At 30.7% G+C, this 14,636-nt stretch overlaps 1 protein-coding gene across 7 annotated transcripts in view; it reads right to left on the bottom strand.

Moving 5' to 3' along the window:
• Nucleotides 1–926: 926 nt before the first annotated feature.
• Nucleotides 927–14,636, bottom strand: part of LOC126851006 (low affinity immunoglobulin epsilon Fc receptor-like) — an 86,093-nt gene continuing 72,383 nt past the window's right edge. For all 7 annotated transcript variants that reach the window (XM_050594556.1, XM_050594566.1, XM_050594529.1 and 4 more), the window contains exons 5-7: nucleotides 7,756–7,868; nucleotides 3,387–3,622; nucleotides 927–2,906 (exon numbers count right to left, since the gene is read on the bottom strand). In XM_050594556.1, coding sequence (XP_050450513.1) covers nucleotides 2,789–2,906; nucleotides 3,387–3,622; nucleotides 7,756–7,868 — 467 coding nt within the window. In that variant the 3' untranslated portion in view covers nucleotides 927–2,788. The remainder of the gene's footprint in view (nucleotides 2,907–3,386; nucleotides 3,623–7,755; nucleotides 7,869–14,636) is intronic.

Here is a 14,636-nt window from a genome sequence, read left to right as displayed (position 1 = left end):
AAATGTTCTCTTTATTAATTCTTGATTAATAAACAGGCGGAAAAGATAGCAATTTCGATCATTGAAGCTTTAATAATATGTATATTATATTAAACAGAAAAACAGTGAAAAGCTTGAATATACAAAGACTTGAATACACAAAGAATGCAGATACATATCAGAGAATAATTTTGATTTTATTATTTACTGCTAAATAATAACAACATTGCTTACCGAAATTTCTGATGCATGGCGGATACAAAGACGAGCTTTCGTTTCATTTATTACAAAAACTAACAACTGTGCAGAATGCGGAATATATTATATGCTTATTTATATCGCAACCTTATTAACGCAAATCGCAATCATTATGTTTTAAACAAACCGTATTTTTCATTTATATGTGCAAAATTTGTTTACATTTATAGTAGTAAAAATAATAAGTATTGGAGATATATTAATGCATCATTTAAAAAAGATAAGTCTAAGAAATATAAAGTCTCAAAATTTCAAATATAAAATATAGACTTTACATTTGTCCTTTAAATTATGTAGAATGTGAAAAGCTCAAAATGCAAATATATATAGATACTAATGTATAAAGATGCTCCTGATCTGAATTTTAAATATTTAAAAATGTAAAGAACTAGCAACTTAAATCTCGAATAGAAAGCAGATATGATTATATGCAGATAAGAAATGATTTTTTAATCCATATATTTAAAACTTTTTAAAAATCTAGACATCACAATTAACTTCAAAATTAAGATTAGATATAAATTAAAATATGTAATAGATCTTAAGTTCTTTATTTGGAATTTTAAAATTCGAAAAGCTATAAAGATAATAATGTATAGAACCGATCTAAAATGATTCAATAATCCAAATTATATTGACAAATTTATTATTATCAAGATAGTAACGATGAAGCAATCGCAGTCTATTAAAAATATGTTTTGCAAAGAAATCTCAATGTACATATAATAAGTATTCGAAGGGCTGCAGTTTTCAATATCAGAATGCATTATTACTAGCAGCATTACTAGAATCTTTTGGTTTATTCGTGCTAATATTAATATTATACTAGCAGCAAATCACTATCTATTCTGGCTTAAATATATACAAATTCGCATATTTATATACATACACATATGTTATTTATAATGTTGGTATAAGTAACAAAAAAATTTAAAACTTAGTGAAGAGTCGCATAGACTCGTGAAATTAGCAGATACCGAAAGAAACTACTCGGTTTAACTATTTCGTGCATAAATCGGTGAATCATTATCTTAATCGCTAAATAATTATCTAATTTTTGATTCAATATTAAAGATATATTTGCAACAATATATGCACGATCCAAATAATTTTTCGTACACGTTTATTACTCGTAATTCATCTAAAGATTATGATGTAGTTAACATTTATATGTGGTAATTAATCTATATTTTATTGAAGAATTGATTAATCAATATACAGTACTTAAAAAGAAAAAAAAATAGGGAATACTTTTCATATCTTAAAAATTTGGCTATCTTCGAATCGCTGAAACTCGACAAGAAATCATTGTAGATAAAAAATTAAAAAAGCATTTTGAAGTTTCAATTTTAACACGCTATCAGTGGTTTTTTAAAGTCTTTTTATTTTTCTTGTTCTATTCTTTAAAAAAGAACACATTGTTTTGTTCCTTAAAATTACGTAATTTTAACATTCTGCAGTTCGATAAAAAAATTTCTCTCGAAAAATTCAAGATTCATAACAAAAAGTGTTCCTTATTTTTTTAATAGTGTATCACCAAGCGTCAAAAACTTTCAGATTCGCTGTATAATCGAAGAATAGAAACAAGAATCGGTCGTCTTGAATAAATAAATCATAACATAAGAGTAATTAGCATTCATAATTAAAACAAACACAAGAATATAATTTATAACAGTAATACATTTATATTTATCTATTTTATAATTTTTATTTATTTAAATTTAATAGAAAAACAATATCTAAATCATTAAATTATGTTAATTAATCGATCCATCGATTGCAATGAAGGTTTTACGCGTTGATATGCAATACGTACATCGCTGACTTGAAAGAACTTTATAAGCAGCATTATCATTATATCTGAAAAACATGGACAAGTATATTGATAGTCATCTAATTGTAAATCTTAATCCGTTGATAAAATACTTTGTTCTTACAAACACAAACAGCAGTATATAAATTTATCCACTGGAATATATAAAAATACAAAAAATTAATCTAACATTTTTTCTTTTTTTTTAACTAAAACAATAAAAATATATATAATAATTATATATTTGCTTTTAAATTTAAAATAAAAGATCTTTTAAAAATACGCAAGAACTTCGGAGTACACTGCATGTAATCCAGCATCCCTCCAAAGAATCGCTTCTGTACAAAAGATGAGCGAATCGTTTTTATCGTCCGACACTGCGGATTTATCCGACGCATGGTCTGTCGCCTGGTGATACTTTTACGAAAAGAACTGACTCAACTGGATGTCATTTCGCGCACACGTAAATGTCGGATGCGCGAACGTGACAACGGTAGCGACTGGCTAATCGCACGTAGTTTTCAGTCCGAGCGCACATGTCACATTTCAAATTTTTCTCTTTCTCTCTCTCTCTCCCTCTCTCTCTTTCTCTTACTAAGTCCGTAAAAACAAACGGATGACCAACGAGAATGTTACACGCAGCTTTCTCGAGGATCATCTAAAAGATACGCTACGAGTGTCGCGGGAATGTTCCCTCGCATGGTATAGTCCTTCCCGTCCCTTGCCTATCACACAAACTCATTGTACTTCACAGACGAAGAAAGTCTCGAAGCTGCAGGGGCTGTCGTTCCATTTGAGACCTTTGCCGTCCCTGTTCCAGAGCTCCAGGCAATGTTCCTCTTCGCCATTCTCATATCTAAACGTGAGAGAGAGAGAGAGAGAGAGAGTAAGAGCGTTAGATAAAATTTGCTCAATATTTTTTTATTTATCAAGTCGTAAAAAATAAACCATCTAATGATATATACTGTATTGATATTAGCTAACAATGAAAATTAAAAGAAATGCATTTTCTTAAAAATTATTTAATCTCTTTCAATAAAATTTTCTCTTTGGATGTAAAATCTATAATTTTAATAGTTTTATAAGTTTATATTATATAAATATATTATTATTAAATATGTAAATATTAAAAATATTGCAAAATTAAAATCTCTTTCGAATTCAATAGAATCAATTTTCTTTCTCAACAGAGAATAATATCGTCAATAAAGGGAACGAACGACAAATCTCTATTGCAAATGAGCTGTAATATTCGATTTAAGTCAATTATATTACAACAGAATCGCGATCAATATCAGAAGGAATGTAAATTGTCCGCATCACAAAACACTCTTACCGGAAATTATTTGGTTCGCCGACATTCCAATTCTCGAACGTGATCGGCCTGCCATTAGCCATCCAGAAAAAGGTTCCTTCCTCAGCCTGATCAGTACCAGACGTCCAAAAGTGTTCATGACCGAGACCGAAGTCCTTGATATGCTTCTCAAGCCTATCGTTCTCTTCCTGTGAAGCTATACTTGCCAGATGCATCCCGTGATAACGACAATATTGCGAAGCTCTGTACCAATTTGCCTACGATAAAGAGAGAAAAGATAAAATAATATTTATGACTCTAGGTAGTATATTGAAAATTAATGTATTATTGTAGCAATTTGTTGTAATTACCATTTATCACAAATTACGATTCTGCATTGAATGAAGTTATTAATAATCAATGTGTTATACAAACAATATATAAATAATTTATAATGCTAAATAATAGGTTAAATTATTATGGCAATTATGCAAATGTTATGTCGGATAATCGTGAGAGAGAAGTGTCATAATCTAAACCGTATTAATCATTATAATGATAATTATGATAAAGAAAAAGGGTGGAGTTATTGGTAAATTATGTGTAAGTAAATTATGGATGTTTAGATAAGCTGTCCTTACTAATGCTCACACGTAACGTACGTGTTTGTCGTTTATTGCAACAGATTGATCGGCATTAATAACTAATAGCACGTACATTATGTGAGCGCACATTAATATTCACACTAAGATTACATAATCACCATTCTGATATCGATTACGGGAGATCATATTCGAGAACAACGTTTGGAATATTACGGATATGTATTGTTATCTATTGTCTTACATGTTGATAATCCAGAGTATTACAGCGCATTAAATTATTATACGAAAACGCAAATGTGTGACGAAATTTCTGTATGTAAATCGCAATGTAAATCGAAGCTTATTTCTTCGTAAAATAATTAAATGGAATCGTACAGAATGCGTTTTGATCGTTAAATACAAAAATATATTTTATATACATTGAGTTGCTACTAATTCTGTAAATATAAGAAGAATAAAAATTAGACAAAAATTTTCTCACACAAATAAAAAGCAGTTTCGAACTTTTTTTTTTACATTTTAGATCCAAGTTTTTTTATTGCTTTTTATTACTTTTTCTTTAAAACATAGACTTTTTCCTTAAGGCTAACATCACACAAAAATTATCAATGCAATATTATTTAAATAATTTCAGCTCATTTATAATGGCACAAATATTCTCTAGTAATTTGCGTATTGTAATATTTTATAACGCTTAAGAAAAATCCAATAGTTATGGTATGCGATGGTGTGCGAAGTTATATTTCGGTATTTTAATATCACGTATTATGCGCGCGCCACATATCGATTATCGTAGGTAACTTAGGTCATGTACGTTGTATCATGTGTTTTTTACGACGGCGACACATTGCAGAAATGCGAGTATTGCTGGTTTCGCAAGGAAATAGTCCCTTATGAGCATTAAAAACTTCCTCACAGCACGAAATCGTACAGTAGCATTCTCGCTTGGGATCATTTAAGTGCAAAGTTGCTATCCCGCATCACGTATTTATCGCTCATCAATTCCCGAGTATTTAGAAAATTTTTAATCAAATCATATATACATATATATATATATATATATTTTTTTTTTTTCGAAATAATAACTGTTCATAACACAAAACGCGATAAAAAGTCGCAGAATGTAGTTCAAGTTATGTGGTTATTTGTGCATAATTAGAACGCGTAATGCACGTCTACCGAGAGACTAGATTATCCGCTTGAAATTCCGTGAGAACAACAATGCGGCTTATGAAACGCGTTTATGCAGCAAGTACACCACGCATTCTACTAGACATATAGTTAATCACTTCCCATCTTCTGAATCTTTCGATAACTTTGCCAAATTATCGTACTGTTTTAGATAAAAATTCGCAATAATATTATTATGTCAATTAACTCAAACTCACTGACTATTATAGTTCACATACACTTTGCATTGTTATTACTATTAATCAAATAATTATTTCATTATTTTAGAGAAATTATGAAATAAATTAATATTCAGAATTTTATATATTTTGCACATTTTATGGAAGCTCCTGATAATTAATCTTTAAATATTATGTTAAAAGTTGAATTAACGTCCTTAACAATTAACATTGTCGACAGTTATTAATTTTATATAAATTATTTATGTCTTAATTATTAACTCTCAATCTCCATGTTTAATATAATTCGAATTAAAATTGCTGTTAATTCTATACATATAATTTGATTCAATAAATATAAAATTGATAAAACAAAAATTTTTGTACTTGTAAAAAGTATGTATAATTAATTTGTTTACAAAAATTTTTTAACAACTTTTATACATACTCTTTTTCTATAATATTTATTGCCATCATAATTATAAAATATTTTTACTTCAATTGCTTTGTTATATTTAATCCCAAAATTATCATTGCATATAACAATTTTATTTGCGTTTTTTAATTATTTGTTACAATGACATTCGTTGTATTTATCGTAACATGTACTATGTATATATCTTCCGCTTAGTCGTTCAAACAAAATTTATTCAACAGCATAGTAAATATTGCCTTACGTATTTTATCAACGTCAATGGTGCCGAATTTCGCCGTTGCTCTCTTGATGCTTTTTCGGCGATTTGGCCAAAAGCACTTACACAGGACAGTAGAAGGAATGAGAAGAATGCGAAAAATTGCATGTAACTCGTCGGGAATGCAAATAAAGCGCAATAAAATAGAATATCGTCGCGATTGCACCGGAATAACGTTGCATTCCCTCTCCACAACACATCGGCATGAAATCGTTATTCGTGCATAACAAAGTCGATTTATGTTTTTTAAACGAAATAGTAATAGTATGTAATAATCTAAAGATGTTTTGAAATCTGTAAGCATGCTTCATGGTACAAAATGCATATTGTGATGAAAGAAGATAAGAATCTAATAATAAAAAATAAAGAAACATATCTTGCTTAAATCACAGCACATTTTTTCTGTTAAAAAAAAAAAAAACAAGAAAAATTTAAAATTAATATTGCGATATGTTCCTGTAAAAGAAATATAATTGTCAATTATTGATTAAAATAAGAAATTCTACAAAATTCAATAATAATTATCTGTTTTCTTTTTTTTTAATTACATTTTCTTTTTTTTTGTAATAAATGGAGTTCTAATTCTTTCTTGTTTTTTAATTTTTTCTTATTAAATGTAAAGCGTAGACAAATGGAAGATGCGCTAACTTTCGTACGTAAATTTTGCTTAAATAAATTTTTTAGTAATAATAAGGGAGGCAATATTCTCTATTCGCTAAGAAAATCCAGAAAATTCGCTATCTTTCGTCAATTTACTCGAAAAGTTGGTTACTGCACGAGTATAGTTGTTCTGCAAAATTTCAATTAACAGCCGGGGTGTTGGCCATTACTTATTTGGAAAACAAAGAGGGCTCGTTTTCGATGTGATCCAATTAAAATAGCTGATCAACAGGGAAAGAGAGATGCCACTTGCTCTCTTCTCCCTGCTTTTATTGTGAGAAGCTCGTTTACTGGAGCGTCTTTACACCACCCCACTTTCAGCAAGATCGCAATGAAGCCGGATCCGCAGCGGTGGAATTGCGAAATCCATGTTAATAGCGCGCGTGAGTCAATAAAAGCGCTCTGATTATCCGAGAAGCCATAATAAGGATGAATCTAATCGATACGATTGTGTTCGCGCGTGAAAGGACATGCATTAAACATGTCAGAAGCAGGAATGTCGCTCTGAAAGACTCGCGTGATATCATGCATTATTGTAATCATCGAGACTTCATGCTACCGCAAATTTTATAAAACAACTTGAAAAATAAATTATAATTAAAAGTTAAACATAAATATAATTCATTACTGTCTCTGTAAAATTTTTTAATTAATATCACCTAATATTAAAGATTAAGAAAAACAACTTTGTGGAAAATCAAATTAAAGAAAAAATATTAAACATATTATATATAACTAGAAAATTTCTTCATAACAGTGAGTTTGACGTTTAAAACCTGAAACGCCTTTGCTAGAAACTCCTTCAATTTTTTTTTTTTTACGTGCCACATACGTCGTTTTATTTTACGACGTGTTTCATTCTCTTTCTCTTATCACGCGCAAGCTTCTTTGCGATATCGTAACCAACACAGGGTCACTGTTATCCGGAAGACCTTTACTAGGCTGGTTCCCGGCATTCGATGCACCGTAAAACCGTCCGTGACGGCAAAGCCGGAAAGTTACGAGCTCGGAAATAATTTGATAAAGTCCGAGAAGGAAAGGGAGAGAAAGGGGGTTGGGTCGACGGTTCGGCTAGATAAATCAGCGTAACTGGCAGGAGCGATACCTTGAAGAAGATCCCCAGATAGTACCTCTTCTCGCCCAGTTTCAGCAGGGGCATCGTCCATCTTGAAGCCGCTAAGCTGCCGCTATGCTCGTCCACACAATTTGGACAGTCGTCTGCGAAGAAAATGAAGAAGCTATTAATATTGATACTTGTCTTTAAGCAGAATGGATGATAAAAGAGAAATGAAATACTCTCGCCTATATATGTCACATAACAATATAACAACACGGATAATAAACTTATAAATTTTCGCAGAAACAGTATACATATACATACTTTTTGAAATAAAAATCTAAAATGCAAAAAAGATACATCCTTTCTATCAAATATTGATTTAAAAAAAAAAAAATGTTTGCAAATCCAAAATATTTTCAGATGCAAAAAAAGTTAGTATAAATAATTTAATATCAACGCGCTAATTTATTTTAATAAAATAGCAATTAAAACAATGTTTTTCATAAATATATATGTGTTTTATAAATTTATAAGATTCTAAAATTTACTTAAACAAAAAATATAATTTTATATCTTTGTACAGTAGTAATTAAAAATTGAATGATATTTTGAATTAATAATTTCGTGGGTTTTAATATTATTAATGTTTAACTTCTAATTGTAATTTATTTTCTAATTGTAACTATTAAACTGTTAATATTGTAATGCAAAGACCTTGATTTATCATGCATTTCACAACGTCAGCTTTCTATATGTAATTCTATTTATATCCATAAATATAAACTTGTAATCTGTTGTGATTCATTTTCACTCTTCTCCAAAAAATGCGCCTGCTTCAAAAATCTGTTGAAATATATTGGCTTTTTCTCATAGATTTCTATCCAACACCAAAAACAAATCGACAAAATGTATGTTTTTGCAAGCCAATGAAGAGAAATTATTTATTTGCTTGCGTAAGTCGTAAGTATTACATCACGCTTGTCTTTCTTCTACAAATAATTTAAAAATTACTGCAATTTTTAAACGCAAAGGTTAAGAGATTAATATTTGCCTAATATAATAAATACAATATTTATTTTGCAATAACGGAATTAATTCTCTTCACCAGAATTAGTCTACACCGATCAAACTTATAATTAGAAAAAAATTTACAAAAAGAATCAGATAGCTCCTTCAAAACCACATAATTTTTTTCGGTTTTTCCCGATTGTCGTTAATATTTTTTAAATCGATGATATAATCAGTTTCTCCAACCATGTGTGTATTAGAAAAATGGGGTGATTGCACTCAGGCAATCGAGGACTTCGCCAATCACAATTACGCAATGCGGAAGAGATCATATATGTATACATACGGTTTCCTCGTTTGTTCGTTCATGCAAAATATTGTCGATGTTAAAACGACGATGAAAATACTGAGTATCTATAAACATTTGTAGATGCATAAAAAACAAATTTCAATTGAGAAACAAACCGTATTTTTTTATAATTTAACGAGAGAAAAAAGATTATAACAAACATGTTTGTGGAAAGTATTCGTACTTCTCTGGAAAAATATGAACATTGGTACATACTGTGCACAAGATCAAATGTCACAATAAGGCTGTTGCAATTAGATTGTGTTAAAATAAAGTTGACATTAAATAAACATAAAACTTACATGTTTATACAGGTATATTTTTATATAGATAAATTTTATTACATGTGATAATTTAAAAGCATATATTTCAAGACAAATTAATTTGTCTATAAGTTATAAAAATTATCAAACATTTTGGAGTAAGAAAAACATTAAAGGAAAGAGAGCGCAAATTTATTTTATAATATTTATAAATTTTAATTTGATTTTTCACATAACACAGACTTTATTATATTTCTTAACATATATGAATTAATTTTCTCTAATTCTTATCAACGTATCATATTTATGAGGAAATGAAACATGCTGTATAGTTCAATAAAATTACAATTGAATAAAATATGTCTAACGATAATATCGAATAAAATATAATGATAATAAATCTGACAATAAATCTGCATACATTACGCGAGAGAATTGAATTTCAAGTATTCTGATAATCTTGATCACAAATACAAGTTGCGAGGATACAAACGGTGCGTCTCACCGTGATGGCAGCCACTTTCACCAGCTCACGCATTTCTCGATACAATTCCATTCGAAAGTTGCCGCTCGCAACTTGGCTGTCGCAAGAAAGATGAGTTGAAGTAAAATTTCTAGAATAATATTTGTTTTATGTAACAACGATAGGCGGTGATGAATATAATAATCAAGATCGATCGTGAAACCGCAGCTGCAGGTAGGTTCGTTGGATTGCATCTACACTAATAACGGTGATATTATGTCACAAGAATGCGAATCATGGAAATCTTTGCCACAATGTGTATGATATCGCAGCATAATAATCTCACGCGCGGTTGCTCGCAGCAAAGCCGTAAGACTGAGTTACAATGTTAATACGTGGTTGCGTAAATCGCGAATTTCGTCGCACATTTCGCCCAGCATAGCGTGATGTGAAATTTTGCTAACGATTCTGTATGTTTCTATCTAGACTTATTTGATATAATAACTTTTATTTTTGCTTATTTCTCTTTGATATCTATATATCCTATCTTTAAATTATAAAATTCTTACTTTTATATCCCCACATTAAAAAATTTTTTAAATTATCTACATATATTTTGTATAATTATATTTATTTTATTATTGCTGCAATTTTAATAATGCTTAATCAGCAAAATGTTATTGTCCTTAAACTATCAGCTTCTCAAATATTGAAATTTTTATCAATAAAATTTCTCAATGTTGAAATCCGCGTTAAAAGTAAATCTATTAAAAGCAGCGATAAAAAAGTATTTGCATTAATTCAATTTGTCGGAGTAAACTAAGCGAAGCAAGGTGAAATTGCATCGTAGCAAAGTCCGTTTGTAATCAAAGACTTTGGTAAAATTGGGAAAGATAACAAGTAAAGCCACCAAAATAGAGACGCCTTCTTGGTTTCGTCGCTAGACTAATTAGACTAACGTACTGCATATTTTAATAATCGCCTCGTTAATTTCCGCGCCGCCGAAGCGTCAGAAAAGATTTCGTCACGTTAATATTCAACGGATTTCTTAATGGACACCTTCGACTTTTGCTCGCTGTTCCACTTTTTCGGTTCCACAACATCGCTTCTCATCACATAGATTATAGGGAAAAGAAAAAGAAAAAGTAAATTACTTCTATTAGAGGAGCCATTAACGAATTTCGAGCTACCACAATTTTTATTATTTGAGTTTCGAATATTATTTGAATATTACAATTTAATTTCTTCAATCTCGATGGTAATATATAAAGTTTTTATGACACTTTTTCTATGCAGAATTAATAAGAGTAGCAATTCTTAATTGCATCGTCGTAAAATAATAAATTCTCTTTTTTACTTAAATTTTTAATAAAAAGATTTTTTTATTAAAATAGATTTAATAAGATTTTTTAATAAAAAGATTTTTATATTAAAAATTTTATTTAAAATTTTATTTGCGCGGGAGAAAAAAATTAAAATAATATTAAGATAAAATAGAACAATTATCCAAAGCGCAATAATAGATAATCTACTGTAACAATCATAAGGGTCGCTATTAGTTTTTAGAACGATGCGGGAAGAAATATATATGACGTAATTAAGAGATGTCCTCTCCGGCAATATAAAAAGCTTGCCAGAATTCGAGGGATTTAGGTGACACCGTCCACGCCATTGTTTGTTCCACAATGCACGCATTCACAACGCACTCTGCTAAATCCGTTGCTCGAATGTACAAATCCGCCAGCAGCCATTATTGAGCTTAATACCCGTCGCGATGTATCATGTCGAGCGTGCCGTTATGCTTGTTTCATATTTAGAAAAACAAAGAGTGTTACATTCAAAAATTCTACACAGCATATCCAACTTTTGTACCCATGGATTATTATCGTAAATATAAAACGTAAATGCAAAATGTATGCAAATTTTCTAATTTAATGTATGCATTTACACATACACACACACACATGTTAAATATACACATATTAAATATATGTGCTTTATAAAAATATAGCGGATGAGATGTCGTATATAATTACATTGAGAAATGGTTACCCATGCAATTCTGATATTAAAGATCGTAACGTATCTCTAATCCTGTCACTTTTACTCGAGCAGAGTGGGCGAGCAATTTAATAGTCAGTCAGTCGAATGACCGACTAAACTTCACGAGAGTGACTGACCTTCGTTGAGCGTATCCTTGACACACTTTCGAAAAGTCAGCGCGGCATCATAGATCACGTTTTGCATTTGTATTTTACCAAAGAAGATTTTGCCGAGGATGACGAACATGCGTACACCGCATGGTAGGCAAAATCACGGGGACCATGTTACGTAAATGTCCATTATGGTGCAATGCATACTGATGGAGTGATCAAAGCGAGCGTTCTACCTATCGACACGCGGCTACACTGTCAATCCAGCTGTCTATAATGTCAATACACAAACATACACAATAGCAAAACATACTATAAAGTCTCTAAAAACACGATGTCAATATTAACGTTCTTTCTGCACCTTTTTATAAGCGAAGTAACAAACCAATGATATTATCAATGACATTATTAAATAAAAAATAAATTTTTTTTAAAGCTATTAAGACAATTAAAAAAGAAATTGTATTCTAATATCTTTGTAAAAAATTTATTGCAAAATAGAATGGATTTTTCTAAAAGAAAAAAGACGTCCTTTCAAGTAATGACAATATTTCGCAAGGTATATCGGGGCTTCGATAGTAAGATCTTTGAGACTATCAAAAGGTGGAGCTTTCAGTATATTTACTTGACTCCCAACTCTTATTATGCATGACATTTATCATAGACTATATTCGCGCGCCATCGAAATGGTCATATAAGATCGATCTAATAGGGAGAATCCTTCCGAATTTGGAGACCGCGCTAGACGCGGCGTACGAATATATAGAGGAAAAGGAAAGCAATGGGGTTCTCGAGCAAATCGTTTCCGCCAAATGGAAGAGGCAGGTTTCCACATTCAGAAATGGAAACGGCTGCCACCGGTTGAAATTGACTCGCGGAATCGCGATGCGGAAAAGCGGATGCGACTTTAGCGTGCTTCGTAGACTCGTTGAGCGTGCAATCGGTATGAACAAAAGAACATTTCGTATTTCGATGGAATTTCTTTCTCTCTCTCCGTGTGACAAGTGTAATTTTTTGCGGAAAACGAATGAAGAAGAGGATTGCGTTGCTAACACATGACATTGAATAAATTCTGATTTTATTCATGGTCTACTTTGAAATATATCATAATTTTTAAATATCGTGATTATATCTTTATTTATATCTTTTCACACGATTGTCTGTAGATTTGTGTGTGTGTGTGTGTGTGTGTGCGCGCGCGCGCAAGCAATTTCCTATTTATTATTGATTATAATTTAATAAGATAATTGTTACTATCATACATACATATTATTATGTAATTATAAGTATTACTATAAATATAAACTATAAACATGAATGAGAAATTACAAAAATATAACATTAAATGGAATATTAAAGAAAACAATTATGCAATTTTATAATTGTAATTGTATAAAAGAATTGTCTGTGTGTGTGTATATAATTACAGATTTTTCTATATTCTTGTATATTGTATAGTCTTTATTAAAAAGTGTAGTATATGTGTGTGTATGATTATAAGAAAGTTTGTTATTTAATAATTTAATTAACAAATATTAGCAAAAATTAAATAATATTTATTCATCTATTTATCTTAATTATTGTTTGAATTATATGAATGTGTATGTTCAAAGAGAATTATGAAGTGGAAAATTTAATCTGACAATTCAGCCATAAAGTTTCTACTGAAGAAAAGCAAATAAAACATAAAAACAAAATATTTCCGTGAAGAAATATAATAACCGCTGCGTTGAGACTAGATTTGCGAAAAGAATGTTAGTATTTTCACTTTACAATATAACATTTAATCATTATTTGTAATAATATTTTTAAGTAAATAATAGCTCTTAAATTTCCTATTATTAGATAAAATATTCTTAAAAAATACATGTTTATTCAGAAAAAAATAAACATAATTTTAAATGAGCAGCATTAAAATACTTCCTAAATCCGAAATGTAAAACATTAATTGTTCTTCAGCATAATTTAATAAAAAAAATTTGATTTTTTTATCACAAATATCAATCAAATTCTGAAGCTTGGCTTACGTCAGCTATAAATCTATGGAAGTAGAAAAAGAAGGAGCATAATCGACATGTAACGACTACTTGAAAATGCCATCAAAGTGGTATTCCCTGATGCCTTCACCGAATACTTTACTCAGGTACTGAGCTCGGTTATTACTGTTTCCGCCCATCGCCATATTTCCTTACGAGATTCCTCTCTCCAGAGGACAAGCGTTCCGGCACTTGCGTGCTCGGAAAATGGAGTTTACGTAATTTCATCAACAGTGAGAGATGGAAAAAGAGGTAGGAGAGAAATGCACATTGTGTCGGAAGAAAGTCGGCAGCGATGCAATCATCTGAGAGAAAGAAGAAAGAGAGAGAGAGAGAGAGGGAGAGAGGAGCAACTTCGATTCCTTTTCTAACTTTACTCAACGCGAAGAGCCACCGCACCAACAGAGAAATGAAGCCAATCAGCCTCGTTGAAAACTTTCTCTCCAACGTGTTTGCGTAGAAGCGGCACTTTCGTCCGTCGCACGCGGTTGACCTTTCGTAGACGTTACAGGGCTAATTAAACTCCATCGCAGAAAAAGCTCGAAAGCCCGGCTTCGTCGTCGTCGTTGAGTTTTATCGACGGACTCTTTTTGTCGAGCAGGGTGCGATAATAAATGACGCGAAGAGAGTAACCGCACATCCGTCGTAACCTCG

The sequence above is a fragment of the Cataglyphis hispanica genome, chromosome 1 (assembly GCF_021464435.1).
Source record: "Cataglyphis hispanica isolate Lineage 1 chromosome 1, ULB_Chis1_1.0, whole genome shotgun sequence".
Lineage (NCBI taxonomy): Eukaryota > Metazoa > Arthropoda > Insecta > Hymenoptera > Formicidae > Cataglyphis > Cataglyphis hispanica.
The sequence above is the reverse complement of the archived record's forward strand: the minus strand, read 5'-3'. Positions and strand labels throughout refer to the sequence as shown.